This window comes from Ictalurus punctatus, chromosome 11, assembly GCF_001660625.3.
Source record: "Ictalurus punctatus breed USDA103 chromosome 11, Coco_2.0, whole genome shotgun sequence".
Lineage (NCBI taxonomy): Eukaryota > Metazoa > Chordata > Actinopteri > Siluriformes > Ictaluridae > Ictalurus > Ictalurus punctatus.
Genome location: NC_030426.2, coordinates 14,428,844 through 14,449,518, shown reverse-complemented (window position 1 = coordinate 14,449,518; position 20,675 = coordinate 14,428,844). Strand labels below are relative to the sequence as shown.

General features: G+C 38.1%; 1 protein-coding gene across 1 annotated transcript in view; it reads left to right on the top strand.

Annotated features, from left to right (window-relative positions):
* rab6ba (RAB6B, member RAS oncogene family a) overlaps positions 1 to 20,675 on the top strand; it is a 95,355-nt gene that overhangs the window by 42,455 nt on the left and 32,225 nt on the right. Inside the window, exons 2-4 of the mRNA XM_017479149.3 lie at positions 4,187 to 4,245; positions 18,534 to 18,587; positions 19,659 to 19,764. Coding sequence (XP_017334638.1) covers positions 4,187 to 4,245; positions 18,534 to 18,587; positions 19,659 to 19,764 — 219 coding nt within the window. The remainder of the gene's footprint in view (positions 1 to 4,186; positions 4,246 to 18,533; positions 18,588 to 19,658; positions 19,765 to 20,675) is intronic.

Below are 20,675 nucleotides of genomic sequence, written 5' to 3'. Positions count from 1 at the left end.
CTGATTTCACACAATTTTGTGAATATACACTGTTAATGTCACCACAGAACATTAAACAGGGAACAAAATGGCTACTACACCCACCTCTCTAAACATACCTGACTAAAATATTTTGTCTCTAATTAATACGAACAAATATGTCCAGTAACCGAGTTGGGTTTTTGTCCAGGAAACAAAACCGATTTGTAATAATCATGCAATGAGGATGTGTAGACTGTACGGCTGATGGGTAGATCAGTTACTGTCCATGCAAAAGAACCATTCATTTGTAAATGTGATTATACAGTCATACATGGTTACTATCTGGAATAAATAAAATGAGTATGTTTTACAGTGAATGCTTTTGCCAGTCTGTTTTTTGCTCTTTAAATTGTTCAGAATGATTTGAGCAAATGGTCTTTCAGAAAGAATCACATCCTAAGTCACAGATGCACTGAAGCTTTAAGGTATGTGTAGGTAGTATTTGACAAGAAAATGAGCTTGCTTAGAGAGCGTTGTTTGATCCAGAAGGAGAGTCTCAGGAGAGACTCTCACAATCTGCTTTTCTGTCTCGGTGGAGCTCTAACACACGACACATTTGAGTTCCTCTCCACTTCACTGCATCACAGTCAGTGAGAAAGCTTGAACATGAACTCTGTTACCTCGAATGTGGAGGAAGAAATAATGGACATGCTGGCACCTTCGGAGGATTCTGATGCCCCGTGTGGTGAGAGATGGAACTCAGATCCTCTCACAGTTTTCATTATCCATTAGCAAGCACTGTACTGCTAATGGCTAAAGCTTGGATGGAGGCTGAAACATGGTCTTGCAAACACACAATCTATCAGAGGAAATGTTACCCACTGAATTGGGCCATCCCTCTCCTGTCTTGCATGGGTGATTAACTCAAAAAATGTCATGCCCTCCTAGTTCACTAAATGACACGATATTAAATATTTAACAGGACTAAAATTAGACGCCTGCTGCTCTGCCATCCATCAGTAGCGCAGTATGAGCTCTTTGTGCCTCCAGACTCCATGAAGACAGCCCTAAGAGAGAAGGCTGGGGCGGCGACATTGTCAGGACTTTTCATTGTTATGAAGCATGACGGTCCCACCTGCCTCAGAAAGATTTTATTTTCAATTGAGTTTTATTACTCAGCAAAACTCAACAATCTCGCTTCAATTTTTACCGTTATTACTTCTCCTGAACAAATGAGTGAGGGTGAAACAGCAGACTGGGCTAAATGATCGGAACACAGAGAGTTGCTCATATTTAAAGTGAGCGATCTTTAATGATTCCCCTACTGCTTTCCTCTTCCCTTCCTCTCAGCATCCTCCTTTTGACTGCTCTTCTGGTAAGCCATTATCTCCCCTCTGTGAGCACCACACCCTGAGAAAACACACACACAAACGCACACACACACTTCACTCAAGATCAATAGTCATGCTCTGTTTGAAAGAGCAGCATGGCACAGCTAAAATCATACTTCTGTGTTTACTCAAAAGCTTTAGATGAACCCTGCTCCAGTTGTGTGTGCTATGAAACAGACAGATCTGTGTGTCTTAGAACAAATTAGCATTTAAATGACTTGTGACCTGCAGCTGTGTGGCATCGCTAACACACTGTGAAGTCCTGTTAGTGCCGAGAAATACAGCTCTCAGCCCGTTGTTCATCTGAAGCTCTGAATGTCTGTGTGTGTGTGTGTGTGTGTGTGTGTGTGTGTGTGTGTGTGTGTGTGTGTGTTTGGTGTTTGCTGACACTATGCAGTTCCGTATCACAAGATTTAAGGGGTGGAAAATATGATAGTATACCATCTATATTGTAATAAACTATGTTGCAATATGCTTTTCTGAAACATTGTTGTACCCATATTTCTCCCATAAATTACTGTTTTGAGCTATAAACAGTGCTGTGAATTTTTTTTTTCTGATTTCTTTCTTCTGTTTTTTGTATATCTCTCATACTAAATTGTTTCAGAAATTAAAACAAAATCTAATATAAAACAAAGGCAACATGAGTAAACACACAATACAGTTTTTAAATGATAATGTTATTTATTGAAGCAAAAAAGTTATCTAACACAAACTGGGTCTGTGTGAAAATGTATTTGCCCCCATAGTTACTAATTCCCCAAATCTATGAAACTGCATACATGATGGGGTTCAGCTGGTCTGGACGCAACCAGGCCTGATTACTGCAAACCCTGTTCAATCGATTCAACACTTAAATAGAACTTTTTCAACAGCATGAAGGTGGTTAAAAGATCTTACCCAGTAACACACTATGCCAAAGTTGAAAGAAATTCCAGAAATGATGAGGAAGAAGGTGATTGAAATACATCAGTCTGGGAAGGGTTACAAAGATTTTTCAAAGGCTCTAGGACTCCAAAGAACCACAGTGAGAGTCGTTATCTCCAAATGGATAAACTCAGCACAGTAGTGAACCTTCCCAGAAGTGGCAGACCTTCCAAAATTCCTCCAAGAACACAGCATCTACTCATCCAGGAAATCACAAAAGAGTCAAGGACAACAACAAAGGACCTACATGCCTCTCTTGCATCAATAAATGTCACTATTCATGACTCCACTATCAGAAAGACACTGGGAAAAAATGGCATGGAAGAGTAGTGAGGCAAAAACTACTGCTAATCCAGAAGAACATTAAGGATCATCTGAATTTTGCAAAAACACACCTTGATGATCCTCAAAACTTTGGGGAGAATGTTCTGTGGATTGCTGAGTAAAAAGACAGGGGTCCTGTTACATCTGGAGTAAACCAAACACCAAATTCCCCAAAAAGAACATCATATCTACGGTCGAGCATGGTGGTGGAAGTGTGATTGTGTAGGGATGCTTTGCTGCTTCAGTGCCTGTGCAACTTGTAATATTTGAGGAAAGGAGAATGTCCATAAGTTGAAACTATAGCGTGTGTGTGTGTGTGTGTGTGTGTGTGTGTGTGTGTGTGTATGTATGTATGTATGTATGTATGTATGTGTGTGTGTGTGTGTATATATATATATATATATATATATATATATATATATATATATATATATATATATATATATATATATATATATATATAATATGAATTGCCCACATTTATGCTGCAACTCCTCACAGGAGACAGTTTTTTCACCCCTCTCTAAGCCACATGCTGATGCACTTTTATTATGAATGTTCATTTGAATAAAGTGAATGGAAAGTTTAAGCACCCGCTGAGCACAGATCTGAATACAGATCACTTTCACAGCTTGTTTAATGACATATTGTTTGGACTAAGTGGATGACTATGAATGTGGTGCACAAGGCATAATGACAATAGTTAACATGCTGCTAATTTCACATTGCACTCCATCTTTTAATGTCTCTGCCACTAATGAGTGCAGGCATTATGTTTTTGGGTTATCCATGCGTCTGTCCACCCATCGGGCTGTGTGCTGGACTGAAATTCTCGTTAACATGATATCTGAAAACAAGTGGTTTGTAGGATGTGAACAAGCGGTTGAACGTTTAATATCATTGTAACCAGCAGATGAATTGATTAGAGTTGGGAATTGATCCAAACAGGGTCAAGCTCACAGCAAAGTCAACGTTTTTCTTCAGTAGTTTGAATGATATTTTAAGAGTATTTCAGGCATACATTTTAATGATAAGAAGGACAGCTTCTATTTGTTTTCTTGAGGCACAGAATACGTTTTATTATTATTTTATTATTTAAATCATTTCATTCTAATCATTTTGATAGGCAAGTGGAACTGGAACTTTAACAATGTGATATCCTAATAACGTAGTTATCTTTTAATATGTGAATTGTACAAAAAGTAAATTATACAGAAATGTAATCATATGCAAAAATCACTATTTACTTCTGTGTATTACAGTGTAACAGGCTGTGTGCTGATTAAATCTTGTGCTAATGATATTTGATTGTTATTTCTGACTTAGTTTTTGCCAAAATAATGATGTTGCACTGGTCATCATTATAATTACTGCAAACTCCTTGGCATCATTGTCAGTCCTCTGGTCAGCCTTGTAATCATTAATTAGATCCATTGGCAGTTGTGTGATTCATGACACACTATTCCGCGTTGCCATCGAATCAATTCAGCCAGCATGCTCAGCCATCCCAAAATGCCTCAGTGCCTGTCTGCTTCTGAATGCCTGCCATTTTAACGCTTCTTCCCCTCTTTGTTCTCTTGCAGTTGGAAAGACGTCTCTGATCACACGGTTCATGTATGACAGCTTCGACAACACATATCAGGTATGAAGCTTTATTCTGCCGTCATCCTGTCAGCCGCTCCGGTTCATGTTCCTTCATTACAAACCCACAGTACAGAGTCAAAGGACTGTCACACTCTAAATATTCACCACTGAAGTCAGAAATGTAGGAGGAGTCCTGAAGTGTCAACCGATTACAGAGCCAGGGAACAGACTGAAGCTATGTCCTGCCTTTACAAAGTTTATACATTCTGAATGAGTACGTATGGAAGGACAATTCATTCTTTTGTACTTTATTTACTTGTTATTAGGTTTGGAACTGTATAAAAGTGCAGGATGAATTTCTAATAGCGCTAGGCAATATTACAGTATAATATTGATTATTGATTGTCCCAGTGCACTTGTTGTCTGTGCTGCTCACAGTAGGACAGTTATTGGACGCTAAATATATACTTTTGCACTTAGTGTTTAATTTTCATTCTTTCTTTTGTTGGGAAAATGAGTTCGAATCCCAATGATGCCACAGCATAAAAGGGGGTTTGGGGGGTCGGGGGGCTTTAAAAAACAGCTGCTTATTTATCTCAGATGACCTTTGCACAAAGCCTAGTCAAGTTAAAAGGTTAATAAATAAATGGATAGATTGAAGAAATATATTTGTGGTTTCTTAAAGTAGATAAGTCAATGTATGCTAAATGGCCAAAAGCATGTGGACACCTTACCATAATCCCTATGTGCGTCTTGAATATCCCATTCCATCATATCCCTGTGTGCGTTGTGAACATCCCATTCCAAAACCACGGCATTAATATGTAGTTGGTCCTGTCTTTACTGCTTTAACAGCAACTGGGAAGGCTTTCCACTAGATTTCAGAATGTGGCTCCACCCTTGGCACACCATGTCTATCTTGATCTCATGCTATAACACGTTTGGGCTACTTAGTTTAGTAATTAAAGTTAAAGCATACAAAGAGATTCTAGACAGTTGTGTGCTTCCAACTTTGTGACAGTTTGGGGAAAACACACATACTGTATGGATGTAATGGTGCCCATGTGTGTGTTACATTCTTCTGGCCATATACAGTAGTGTTGCATGTAGGCAGGAAAAAACTTGTTTTTCCATCATGTTTGGCTGTTTGATTGAATTCAGCCACAGAGACATTCAATTCAGTTAAAAAATTTTTAATCAATCAAAATTTTAATTAAAATTTCTCCCTAATGAGCAAGCCAGAGGTGACGAGGCGGCAAGGAAAAATTGCCTGAGGCGACAAGAGGAAGAATCCTTGAGAGCAACCAGACTCAAAAGGGAGCTAGATATAATCTCTCTTCTATAACTGCATGCTATAATGTCGAGCAGTGCTGTGTGTTAAAAGGAACTTGTATATAAGCATGATATTTGATCGGTTTTCCCAGACTATCACACACGTATAATCACATGACCATCTGAATATCTTTGCTACTAAATATGCATGTTGTGTGCAGAGCCTTCAGCTTTAGCATTGGTTGTTTTCTTACTGTAGGGTAAAGGGAAGAAAGCCCAGAAAGTTGTTTTTCTTCATCTCTTGAGGAAACTGCAGTCAATATGAGGTTCATATCTTCCAATTAAACCTGCAAGGGACCTTCACAGGGAAGAGGATGGAGCTTTGATATTTTATCTGAGATACATATTGATGTGTGACGTGTGTGTGTGTGTGTGTGTGTGTGTGTGTGTGTGTGTGTGTGAGAGAGAGAGAGAGAGAGAGAGAGGATGGAGGGTTAAAGAAGATATAAACATGCCAGAATCCTACATAACTATACAGCATTCAGAAGCTCATTCCCTACACCCTACTACACCCTTCTCCTTCTGTTGCTCTTTCTTTTTCATCTTCACTCTAGCACCCCCCCTTCTTTATTTTCATCCTTGCACTATTTTGCATTTTCCCATTCTCTCCGCCTATTTCTTTCCTCCTATTCTGAGTTACGATGGGTTTTCCATACCAGAATAATGCATGAATAGGAGTTTTTAAGGAAAGTGCTGATGTCAAGCCGTGTCAAAGGGAATATTCTGCACAAGAGCCTTGAAATTATTAACCTTCTCTCTTTGTCCTAGATGTGTTGTGCACGCTGTATGAAATTAAAACCCGAATCTCATCAGCCCACACTTGCGCTGTCAATCCTTACTATTACATCCCATTACACACAGCCTCTCCCCACTCTGTGTGCTGCTCGCTCACCCCCCTGTAGCTGGGGATGGGTTTTGTGTCATGACCTAAGCGGCTCCTTTCAGATCCACACTGCAGTAATAAAGCGTCATGCTGTAATAAGATTACACGAGCGCTTTGTGAGCTGATCACTGCTGTAGTGCTTGCTGTCTGAGGGCTGATGGGACCTGCTCTTACACAGTCTGCTTTCTTAATTCAATACACAGCACAATGTTTATCCCACAGGGATTTGTGCCTATTAAAGTTATCCTATCTTTAATGGCTGTTATTAAAATCAAGTTTACTAGAGAAATCAGCTGAATCAGCTGTGCTGCTATATGAACTGGTGTGTTTGTGTATCCATTATAGGTTAAAGCTGTACTACCACAGAAATCTTGTCATTTACCTATTGCTCACACCGCACAACACAATCTCTTGATGCATCATTGAAAAGCGCATCACGAAGTTGTTCACACAGTCTAAAGGTTAATTCCACAATCACCTCCGTCTTAAAATGCCGTTTAAGTGATTGGATTTCAGTAAGACACCAAGACATCTTATGGTCAATATTTATGTTAGTATCTGTTATTATATTAAAAGGTGTAGTCACTTTTGGGTAGCTTTTAGTTGAAGTTAAATGTTTTGAATCTTAAAATTCAAACAGCCATATCCTATCCATTCAGTATTCCCTCCTAAGCCACACCTCCAAATCACTTTAGACTTAGAGGTAGCTCAGTGGTTAGGGAGTTGGACTGCTGATCGGAAGGTTGCGAGTTAAAATCCCAGCATCACCATGCTGTCACTGTTGGGCCATTCAGCAAAGCACTTAACCCTCAGCTGCACAGTTGTGTAAATGAGATAATTGTAAGTCGCTCTGGGTAAGGGTGTCTGCCAAATGCCATAAATGTATTTAAATATTGTTTTAAATGTGTCTTCATCCAGATATTATCCTAATAATCCAAATGCATGAAAACTACTACAACTGGGAAGGCTAACACACGCTTCCTCCAAAATATGTTAATCCAACATCTTTTCGTACTTTTCATACTACAGTATATGTATCTACCCCTTCTGTGTACATGAACTCACAGACACCCATGATTGTCTGGGGTCGCTTTGATTGAAGTGTTTAAGTGATGCTATCCCATCCACCCAGAGAGAACAGCCAATTTTGCTGTCTTGGTATTCCTGGTCATGGATGGCTGTGACATTGTCAGGATTCAAAGTCATGATCCATCATCAGTATTCGAACTCTCAATGTCCTGTTGTGCCACTCAAGAGCCACGGCGTTTTTTTTTTTTTTTTTAAATCCCCCGGCCATTCACTCCCAAAGGAATTCAGACCAAAACACAAATAAATTAGTTATTTCAACCACAGAGACCCTGACCAGGAAAAAAGCAATTACTAAAGATGATTGACTGAACAATGTAAGCATGTCACTCAGTACCACCCAGTGTCCTGTCATCTGTAGCTTTTATTTGACTTACAACCTTCATATCTGGCCGCCCACTCCCACCTGCATGGAGAGTAAAAACAACACACTTTGCAAATTATTATTTGGTCCTGCAGGATCCCAGTCCCTGTATGCACATCTACTCCAGGTACAAGCTGCATAAAATGCCCAGGTGTTACATCTGCTAAAATGAACATTTCTGACATTTTTGTGATGTCCAGTCTCTCTATGAGGAAGAACAGTTTAGTGAATCAAGAGCTCATCTACATGGTATGGACTACATTTCACCAGCACTGCATTTCACTTGCCTTAAAGGTAGGGTCAGTGATTTATAAAACATTGCATTTTTTAAAAATAACAAGTTGTTATTATTATGTTATCTTCACATTCTTAGAATTTTGTTATACCACTGTCTCACTGTCTAGTCTTGTGGACAAGATGCCGCCTTGATTATATTGCCTGTTATTTTAGGTTTCTCTTCTTGAACTGGAATTCAGGTGTTATAGTCTAGCAGGGTTTTTGAGGTGTGGCGTAGTTTGGGATCGGCTAGGTTTCTTTGCATTTTAAGATTCAAAACATCTAACTTCAACTAAAAGCTACCCAAAAGTGACTACACCTTTTAATATAATAACAGATACTAACATAAATATTTCTATTAGCCATACTGTGTTAAATGTGGGATTATACGAAGGAAAACCCAATGTAAAATATATATATATTAGTTGTTTAATTGTGTCTTGTTTGAGTGTGTGTGTTTAACAGAGCCTTTCTGAGGCCTGGAGTTATGATGTGTGTGTGTTCCCTGCTGCTTGGCTTGGTGAGGCGTAATACTCTGGTAGCTCTTAGCGAGCCCTCCTCTGTCTGTCCAGCCTCCAGAGACCGGTGGCTGTTAATTAGCAAGCAGTGAAGAGTGGTGGCTGTATTAAACATGTGTTGCTTTTTCTTTCACTCGACTGTCATTCTGAAAATACTGGCATTGACACAGGCTTTATTGCTTTACCTCTCTCAGTGAGCTAAGGGACTATGGAGTCTTTTTCACATTGTCCCTCGGCTCCAAATGTCTGTTCCAGGCAAATTTAGATGGAGCAATGGACAAAAGAATGTCGAATGAAATAAGTAGCAAAGACAACGAGGGAAAGAAGTGAAGAGCTGAGATGCGGGAAGGAGGAGACGTGACCAGAGAAAATAGTGGTTTTGTAGAGAAATCAGGAAGTTTTTAGAGACAAGAAGGCGCCCAAATTCTCTGAAATCATCCAAAGTAGTGAGGCTGCCTTCAGGATACTGAAGTGAAGAGACACAAAGAGCCAACAGTGGATGCGGTAATCAGATGAGGTGCTGTTGATCAGATCTTACATCCCTCATAGCTTCACATTTATTTGGTTGATAGGCACTTTTATCCAAAGTCAATTACAATTGAACCAGAATCCAATCCAACCATAGATCTGAGCAGTTGAGGGTTAAGGGTCTTACGCAGAGGTTTAAAAGTATCTCTCTGTGAGTTCTAGGATTCGAACTCACAACCTTCTGGTCTTAACCATTAAGGCCAGAGAAACTTAACATGTGATTGTGCATGACTGTGTGGACACGGCAGCTATTTAAGCATCCACATACTCCCCTGTGTGCATTGCTTGCATCTTACGGGAGAATTAATGCGCTGTCCACCGGGGGGCAGGTCAGAGTCAAGCTAAGTATAACCTTGACAAACCATGGCTGAAAGGGTTAGGAAAGTACAGAAAAAGATAATCAATAATAGATAATCCATATAGAAAAAGATATTCCATAATCATATAACCATTGTCAAAAGACAAAAATTAAGAACTAGTTGAGACAGCAGAAAAATATTCAGACTGGAAGGCAACAAAATACGTGACAAGAGTTTGCAAACACTCATGAAAACGTAGAGATTTGAAACACAAAAACTAATGAGGGGAAAGCAAGATACAGGTGAACCCAATAAGTGAACGAACCAATAACAAAACAAAAGTGTAGAACAAAAACAGGGAGTGTCTGAAATGTAAGAAACACTGCCTCATCTGGCTATATTACCAGACAGGAAGGCATTGAGTCATGTCCAAATTGAATGTTTATGAATGTGAGGTGCCTTCATCTGGACAATCTGTGAAGCCAACATTCATCCTTCACTGTCATATATCCCAAAATCTTGTGCACAGTGGCCAGCCTGTAGAAATGGTAAACACTATTATCATTATTATTATGGAATTTATAATAACATTATAATTATTATATTAGACCTATTAGTATTTTAAAAGGATAATTTTTACATGCGCAATATATATGTTTGCTGTAACAATTAATTCAGAAGACAGTTTCTACTGTACAATTACAAAGCTTTTTAACTCGTCACATGATACACTAACTGAAAGTGGTACAGCTACTGTACCATGATGCTGAGTGACAGATTCATTTATTTTCACTAAGCACATTTCCCTGGTCAGGGTCGTGGAGCCTATCTCGGGAACACTGGGTGTGAGGCAGGAATACACCCTGGATGGGTCTCCAGTTCATTGCAAGGCACCATGCACACACATTCACACCCAGGGGCAGTTTAGAGTACCCAGTCTTCCTACTGACATGTATTGACATTGCTAATGGGAACAGTAGTGTATTCTTTAAGACCGCAGGGAAGCACTTCAGACCTTTTCCCTATATTGGTTAGCTAGTCAATACGAGCTGAATCAGCCCAAGGCTTACCTGCTGGAATAGACAACAGCATGTGTGAAATGTGTGTAAAATCCCAGCTCTTTGAATTCCTCAATCAGAACCTTGTTCTACCACCTGCAGAAAATAGTGTACATGCCTCCGATTGGGTGTTTGTTCTTCAGCGTGATGTCATCCTTCTTTATTAGCACTGTATTGAGCTGCTGCCTTCTAATCAATAGGCTTAATTAAATGCTATTTTCCTGTTACATGGCTATTTGTCTTCAGATATTCATGCTGCTGATGTCAAAATGTGCAATCTGCCCAAGCTAATAACTGACTACAGCTGTGGATCCACAGGAATGATATGAATTTATATTACTAATAGCAGAGCTAGGATCATCTAAAAGCAGTGTTTCTGTTCTTTGTGAGTGTGATATCGCCATACTTGAAGCACTTTGGCAGAGCTCAGCTACACGAATAAATAGATAAACATCATTTGCCAGCATAATATGTTAAGATCACTGTTTTTTGAAAAACGATTCATTCTTTTCATGTGCTTAATTGCTCTTTTCATGGAACTTAGCGGTGTGCCGTTTGATTTATCTCTTTAGCTATTTCAATTTTGGTTTTCAATTTCAGAGTACCTTTTGCTCATGAGAAACAAAGGCATGATTTGTGTTTCTAAAGCCCAGGCTATAAACAAAGCAAATATTATAAATATAAGAAATATTAAATAACAACAATAATAATAATACTTATTATTATTCATGATTTTTTTTTTTTTGTCTATCCCACATTTGTGTATTCCCATGCCAGCAACAGTATTAGATTATGACATGCTTCTTAACATGGCTCAAAATGTATTTTATTCAAATGTCATTAGTATCATGAAAAAATAAGGTAGTGAGCACAGAATCAAATCGTTTTGAAATAGCTTGCTGTAAGTATAAATTCAACTTTGTTAATTTTTAATTCATTTTTCAAACAATTCCCATCAATAACAACAATAAAAGTCATATTCGTATTGCCAAATTTCCCCAGGAAGGACACAGCTAAGAATTCTGGCCTCTCTGAAACAAGATATCTTTCTCAAACCACCTTTAAATTGATGTGTTCTGTATACTGTATGTTAAATATATTCAGAAATATATTTCTTATTGTAATTTCCATGCTCCCTTTTCCAGCTGTCAGCCCTGTAAAATGTCACCATTGTTCATCCCACTAGCAACAGTCCTTCTCCTCACAAATGGGTATACCAGAACAGCACTTTTGAAATGTTATATTCACGTCCCTTTCACATATATTCCATATGCAAATGCCTTAATGCAGAAAAGTCACATGTAAAAATTCAGATTTTGTTGAACATGTGACTTCTTCCAAAAAATAATGGTGAACTGTTATGCAGCTTTATACCACATTCTCGATTCTTATTGGCCAGGTTTATATTAATGCACTACTTCTACTATGTATAGAAGTATAGTAACCTTTTTTTTTTTTTTAACTGTGCAATTGTTGATATGGTGAAGTTTTCTGAGAGAAGACTTTTATTTAGCACTTAGGAAGGGTTCTCCAGTGTCAGTACTTTATAGCAGTCAGAGGTAAAGTTGTTCCTTTATGTTTTCCAACACGGGAATTTCAGGACAGAAGCCTTTGTGCTTTCACATTTCATGGTAACAAGACACACTGGAATTATTAAAGTCTTATTATAGTCTTATTAAATTATATAAGGTAAGCTGCTATAAGGTAAGTGATAGCGGAAACTAACTCTGGGCACAAGGCGAGGGACACCCTGGATGGAGTGCCAACCCATCGCAGGGCACAATCACATACACATACACACACTATGGACAATTTGGAAAGGCCTATCCGCCTGCAACACATGTCCTTGGACTGGGGAGGAAACCGGATTATCCAGAGGAAATCCCTGATGCACGGGGAGAACATGCAAACTCTATACACACAGGGCGGAGATTTGTACCCCCCAACCCCGGAGATGCGAGGCAAATGTGCTAACCATTACACCACTGTGCCCCCAAGTATAATCAGTCCATTGTGATTGTTGTGGCCAAAAATGCTTGATGTTGCTGTGGCTTTTTCCAAAATTTTCGATACAATTTGTTGAGTTTTTTTGTGCTTTTTTGTGGAAAATTACTTGAATTGGCGAAATTACAACTGCATGAAATTGTTTTGCTCGGTCTTTCACCGTGATGTTTGTTGGTAAAATGAGACATTTTAGCTGTACTCATGTTTTACGTACGTGAATCGAAGAGAGCTTTGGCTGAATGCGTGCTCCTCCGAATTTTGCAGAATTTGCTTGATTTTGCATTAATTTATGCGATCTCAAAATCCTGGAGGGTCTGCATAATGTGTCATTCTTTAATAAATAAAATTGTTAGTGTTGGCTAATTGCTGTGGTATACGAACAATTAACCACTTCAGGATGTGCTGTTGCATGTGCTACAGTAATCAAAGACTTTTTTTTCCCAATAAAAACATGCCACATTGTGTGTTGTACATCAGTCTCCTACAATTTATATATATATATATATATATATATATATATATATATATATATATATATATATATATATATATATATATATATATAATATAATGTATGTCTATGACTACATTTACATGGACAGCAGTAATCTAAATATTGATCTTGAACGATATTGTGATTAAGGTGTTTACATGAGTCGCTTTTAGAAGATTCCTTTCATGTTCCCGTTTTACGTTATAGAACATAGATTGATGTTCACATCCGAGGTTCCCTAAAGAATTTCACATATTAGCGTACAGTTATAGTACCATTTACAGGTTTGGGTGTTTTTATTTTTAATTTTTTACAAACGCTTCAAGTGCAGTTAATTATTTGTCATGCTGTACGTGCAAATAGACGACTGCTTGAAGCCGTGGGCTGCATCCGAAACCGCGTACTTACCTACTATATAGTAGCTGAGATACATGTATTTTGCCTACCATACAGTAGGCAAGTACGCAGTTTCGGACGCAGCCGTGCTCTCTTGTTTGCCGTAAAACTGTTGAGCACTGCCGTGTGTGTACGTGTCCTGTCGCAAAATGCGGTGAAAACTCTCACACGATGTTAATAGTGTGATTAAGATGAACACACGTCGATAATGCACCTAAAACAGGAGTACTCCACAAGTCTTAATTCCATTTGTGTATACTTCGAGTATGACTTAAATTGGATTAAGGTAAAAAAAATTTGCTGTTTACATGGTAGTTTCTTCATCAGAGTATTGTTTTAATCGGGTTAATATCAGAATATTGTTGTCCATGTAAACATACTGAGTGTTCTTCCTGAAAGATCACATGACCAGTTAAGTACATTATTGCTAAGCTTGTGCAGGCAATGAGACACTTTGCAGGTCAATATTCAGGTGCCGCATCCATAATGCTGAAGTTGCGGAAATGTGAGTTGCGCACACTATACCTTAAGCGCTTTTGCAGTTAGGATGCACACTGCGCTACATACGTACACTTCACATGAAATGCTGTGGCAGGTAGACTGCCCTAAATGAGTATTAGATGTATCAGGAACTCATTTTCCCTCCTGCTCCATTATGAGCTCTTTCCTCGTTTCCTGTCCTGTGATGCTCGGGAGGTGTAAGGAGGAAACAGCACTGTATGGGACTTAGACCAAGCATCTGGGCTTCTTAATAATTTAAATGAATATGAATAATTTGTTCTAGATATATGCATGTGAGCACCTGTCATGCTGTACTGAATTCTATATTTAACACCGGAGCTAGAGAGGTAGCACAATTTTTCCCCCTCTCTCTCTCTGTCATTTCTTTTTCTTTTCTTTTTTTTTTTTTTTTGATTTACTATTGGTTGTTGATAAACACATTTGAATTTTATGTATTTTAATAAGTATTTAACATAAAGGAGAAATTGATAACATTGTCATATTAGTTGTTTTAACAAGTTGTTTTTCAAAATGTCTTCAACAGAATACTCACATAACAGAAAACTGAAGAATAAATCAGTAGATTTAGATTTAGTAAGAATACTTAACTAAGTAAATATCATATGCCTGCTAAGACATAATAGCACACATTAAATCTTTGTTTCAAGGCCATAATATTTGCACTGCACGATGGCATGTTATATCTACATCCATTGGGTGAGCCAAGGCTGGGTAATATGATGATATAATATCGATATCATGATCAGTTTTGTCACAATACACTTTGGGTATGTTGGGAATCTTGTTTTCTCTTTTAGGGCGTTTTCACACCTAGTTTGTTCAAGCACTCAAAGCGGTCTCGAACCGATATAACTTGAATATGTGAACACTCCAAATGATCTCAGATCCCCCTAAAAGGACCCACAAATGGTTCATATGGCGGTTTGATTGATTTTTGCATTGTGAAAACAAAGTGGTCTCAGTCTGCTTCACAATTTGTTTTTGAAGAACTTGAGTTTCTGCACATATATAGCTCCAGTTTTCTGTTACCGAACAGAAAAACAACTCAAATAACTTTCCATGTGGTCCCACAATAAGGTCAGCATGTTAGGTAGCAACATGGCAGATAAGCTAATAGAGCCACTGTGGTAATAGCAATTATGTTATAGAGCTTAAGTTGTTAGGCAGCAGTAAGAATAGTATTGTGTCAGTGACAGGAACAATAGTTGCTGTATAATACTGTTAGTATACAGTATGCGTGTAATATATGTAGCATATAGGGCAGTGGTGGCTTGACGGTTAAGGCTCTGGGTTACTGATCGGAAGGTCCGGGGGTTCACGCCCCAGCGCTGCCACTGTTGGGCCCTTGAGCAAGGCCCTTAACCCTCTCTACTCCATGGGCGCTGTATCATGGCTGACCCTGACTTCCTGACATGCTGGGGAATGTGAAGAAAAGAATTTCACTGTGCTGCAATGTATATGTGACCAATAAAGACTCCTTATCATTGTGCACACATTTTGTCTACCCCAACCACTCACATCAGCCAATAGCACCATGGCATGAAGCATTAGCGTATTTTTCAGCATCAAAACGGATTCTGGTATTTCACTTTAAATCTGCTTTGAAGTGAATCTGTTTTTCAACCAAATCATAGCATTTCAGCCAAATGACTGCATCACGTGAAGCAACCATTTCGAACGGCATATTCACTATTAAGCTGTGGTAAGGGAGTTGTAGTGTGAACGGCAAGTGGTCTGAGATCTCATCAACGCTAAAATTTCCAGAAAGTGAATAGAGTCCCCTTTTGAGTCCAACTGTATTGTGAACACCAAAAACACTGAGACCATTTGCAACTAGTTCCCTTTCGGGTTCGCTTTAACAGGACTGAGTACGGTTCGTTTAAAAAGAACTATATGTGAAAACACCCACATTTTAATGTACTTTTTATAATAATCTGAAAGTAATTGGAAGCGGCTAATTTAGTGTTAAAATGTTTTGCTGAATCTTCAAAAATATTACATTAAAATGATTTTTTTTTTTAATGTTTATGTGTGCATGTTAATGTGTTTTTTTTGAAAAAAAAATGCAATGCTACTGTTTTATTGTGAAACATAGAATTTATGGTAGAAATATATTCAATATTCTATTCTCCTACCAGAACACTCCTACCAGAACTTCTTTTATCTGTCCCCCGTTGTCGTACTAAGTCTAAGGGTGATCGAGCCTTTTCTGTGGTTGGTTCCAAACTCTGGAACAGTCTCCCCTTTTCGCTTGAGGTCCACTCCATCTTTAACTATTTTCAAAATCTCTTAAAACTTATTTTTATTCTTTGTCTTATGATGTTATTTAATGCGATGTTATATGATGTTTTCTACAACACTTTGGATCAACTACTGTTATCTGCAAATGTGCTTCAAATGTGCAAATGTGAGTCCTGAGCTTATATCCACAAATCCTGTGGCCTGCTTGTAATAAAGATATTAATCGACAGGATCAATAGATAAACACTGAATCTCATTCATTAAAATACTTTAGGTTTATTGTGAGTAGATGAAGTACAGATTCCTGCACACACGCACAGAGCATTGGCATCTGTTGGCCATTCAGTGCAGCAGTTTAGCCTTGTCTTGTTTTGTTTATCAGCTCTTTTGTGTTGCATCAGGCCCAACACACCAGCAGACAGAAAGCGGATGAGCTCCTGGCTTATCTACTGTCAGGGATTACACTGCTGATCAGCTCTCCTGCATCGATCCGTCCCAACATATGTACCCAAGGCACAGCAGTCCATCAGAACAGGCTTTGTGCACGCCTCAATATTTGCACTAAGCTGCTTAAAATCCTAGCAGGGCTGCAGTGTTCAGATGTATGAAAACACTCTGTAAAACTGTCTGTCTCTCAAATTGTGTTGATGCTCCTTTAGTGCTTGCAGCTGTTTGGCTTCTAACACCATGATTAATACATTGCACACCGTACAGTATGTTTCTAAAAGAACTTGAAAAGAGTTCATTGAGAGTAAATTTTTGCAACCATGGATGTGTTTTGCTTGGAATATCTCAAAGTTTGGTGTATTATAGGTGCTACTTCTGTTTATACTTTTTAAAGTATAAAGCTAATGAGCACAGTTGCCAACATTGCTAACAAGAAAATTCTAAAAGCCAGAATTGTTTTGGAAGATTATAGACTAATTGATCACATGACAACATGAGTTGCACACATCAGCGTGTATGATTTTGGAGAGAATGTGGGGGTAACCTTTTTTTCCACGTTTTTTACAACCACCAGTAAAGCATATCAAGGAAATGTCAGGTGTTACTACTACTACTACATTTATTTATTCATTTATTTATTTATTTATTTAATTTTACCATTTACCAACCAAAAGGTTCACACACCACCGTCCCACCCACTTGTTTCTTTTGTCTCTCAAGACCAGGATTCATAAATTTCACAGGTCACCTAGATAAAGTTGGTGTGAAGCGAAAATAACTGCTACCCGAAACAAATGTGTCTTCCAGCTCCTACGGCTTTTCCCCTTTTGTGATTTGGCTTTTACATTTTATTCGCATTTTGTCAGCTTTACAATCCATACAGGATTTTGCTGAGTTTTTTTGATTGTTGCAGCCCAATATGCTTGATTTTTTTTCTGCAGCTTTTTACAAAATTTGCCATGCAATATGCAGAGATTTTTGTGCTTTTTTTGTGGAAAACTACTCGAATTGGCAAATTGCAATTGTGTGAAATTGTTTTGCATGGTCTTTTGCAGTGATGTGTGCTAGTAAATGAGACCTTTTAGCTGTAGTCATGTTCGGCGCACGTGACTCGAGGGGTGCTTTGGCGGAATGTGCATTGTGATGACGTCACATGATGCGTCTTGGCCCAAATCAGCAGAAAATCTGTGATAATTTAGAAAAATTGCAAGCTCCTGTGAATATTGTGGCATTTCCTTGATTTTGCATTCATTTCTGCGATCACAAAATCGCTAAATTGCTAAGAGCAAGGGGTGTGAAATCACAAATGCTACTGATAATATGTGTGTGTGTGTGTAAGTGTTAAGTGTGTGTGTGTGTGTGTGTGTGTGTGTGTGTGTGTGTGTGTGCACGTTTGGAGTTGAGTTATCTCAGACTGTGTGTTCTCCTCTGCAGGTGTGGTAGATGTAGTAGATGTTGGATATCTGCCAATGAAATATATGATTCATTGATTAAAGGCGCTCAGCATCAGAATCATATATCAAATAGATAACTCATAAACAGGTCTGTGGTGGCTGCAAGGGTTTTTTTTTTTTTTTTTTGCTTCTGCTGTGAATCTTTTTTGCATAAATCATTGAATGTGTATACAAAATATTGTGGTACAAATTGATAAAAAATTAGAATGAGGCTGTCTATAAATCAGATATACCCCTCAGTCTTATGACAGACTTATTACAGTTTATAGCTGTAATTGTCAATTCCTACAGATCCTAACGACATTATCAACAGCTCCCTTATGTGTATCATCCACAGAAAAACTCATCTGAACATCTGGCTTTGTAATTTCTGCACAGTCCTTAACCAGCATGAGTGATACTGATCAGTCTTGTTTAAGTCTTCTTTTTTTTTTCATCCTTCTAGGCAACGATTGGAATAGACTTCCTGTCAAAAACCATGTACCTGGAGGACAGAACGGTGAGACTCTTACATTCTGAATGCTTCTCAAGTTCCTATTTCTATCATATAGTGATTTATATCACAGTGCTGCTGAATGGTTGACTCTGATTGGTTAGAAGGTGTTAATAAACTTTCTTGAACAGCAGCTCTGACAGTAGCACCTGCTGCAAGAAAAGTCACAGGTTGATATTAAGGCACTTACTGTTTCTGTAGACACAACTTCAACAGGGACTTGCATGGCATACTCTTTATATAAACAGAAATGAAATGTGTGCAATTATGGTGAAGTTTACTGTGAGGTGACATTTATTAAGCATTTTTTGGAAGTGTATATATATATATATATGTGTGTGTGTGTGTGTGTGTGTGTGTGTGTGTGTGTGTGTGTGTGTATGTGTATAATACAATAAAAGGACATGCTGTTATTGAAAAAATAACTTCGTTGTGGTAAGGGCAGCCTCACACCATCCTGTCATTGATTATTTTGCTTTAACAGTACACCCTGTCATGTTTTCTTTCCTAACTACTGATCAGTCAGATCTGCGCTTTTTACTCATCAGTTCATCTGAAATTTAAACTGAAGTGTAACAAATCACTTGTAGGTTTTGAACTCATAGTTCAAGAGTATTGTTAGGACTGCCAAGTGATTAAGTGAGTAATGGAAGTTATTTTGAAGGATACAAAAGTAAGAATTGGATGCGTTTGAAAAGATAGCATTTTGCTTGCAATCATAATTATGATCAGATGTGGAAGAGGCCAGCTTTTCTGTTGCCAGTGCCATAACAATCACAACATCTTGTGTTGCTTGACTGAAAAATAAACTGCATAAAAAAAAAACTTTATGGTTTAAAAACATGGACCTGGAACTGAAATTTACATGCCATTCTGTGGTGTGTATATATATATGTGTGTGTGTGTGTGTGTGTGTGTGTGTGTGTGTGTGTGTGTGTGTGTGTGTGTGTGTGTGTGGGTGTGTGTATATGTATATGTATGTGTGTATGTATGTATATGTGTGTGTGTGTGTGTGTGTATGAGTGTGTGTGCGCATTTGGAGTTGAGTTATCTCAGACTGTGTGTTCTCCCCTGCAGGTGCGGTTGCAGTTGTGGGACACAGCAGGACAGGAGCGCTTCAGGAGCCTCATTCCCAGCTACATACGAGACTCCACTGTGGCTGTGGTGGTGTATGATATCACAAGTGAGTGTTTTATATGCACATACACCACATACATTCACACATTATTGTGCTGTTTTTTTAGTGTTAATGATTAATTTGTAGTGCGTATAGGCTACAAACAACACCTAATTAAAGACTACATAAAAATGAATAGTAAAGTAATCATAAGCGGCAAAAAATCACATCAATGCAATAGTCAAAAGACTCACTGAAATCTTACAGAGCAATAAAAAGTGTGTTAGGGTACTTATTTGCCTATTTCATTGTTCTGTAATGTAAGTATTGCTGTAAAGATTATCAAGCAACAGATATTGTTCATTAATAGTTCTTGTTATGCCGTGCTCCATACTCTTAAACATATTCATAACACATGTGAGTCATCTAGGTGTGTGCACTTGCAGTTTACCATGGAAACAAAAAATCACAATAAACCATTTAATCACTCAGAGCCTAATAAAGCACGGGGAGATGAGCATTGTTTCCACTGTTTCAGGTCCTCAAAGTGTTTGAATGTGTATTTAATCACTTTCTAATTAACATCACCATTAACATTATTTGTAAAGTGTTAGATCTGACATTTTGTTGTAGGCTTATTCAATATTTTAATCAAGATTCAAGAGTTTATTGACATATGTAGGAAACATGAAGTATAGTGAAATTCTTACTTTGTAAGTCCTCCCAGCAACCTCAAACAATATATGCAATATACAGTGCCCTCCACTAATATTGGCACCCTTGGTAAACATGAGTAAAGAAGGCTGTGAGAATTGTCTTTATTGTTTAACCTTTTGATCTTTTGAAAAGTATATTTGAAGTATATTCCCATTGATATTTTAAAAATTTTTTAGTACACCTGGGTGACTAAGAAAAGGAAATTGTTCAACCATGTCTTCCTGTTTCACACAAGTATAAATATGCCAAATTCCCTTAGG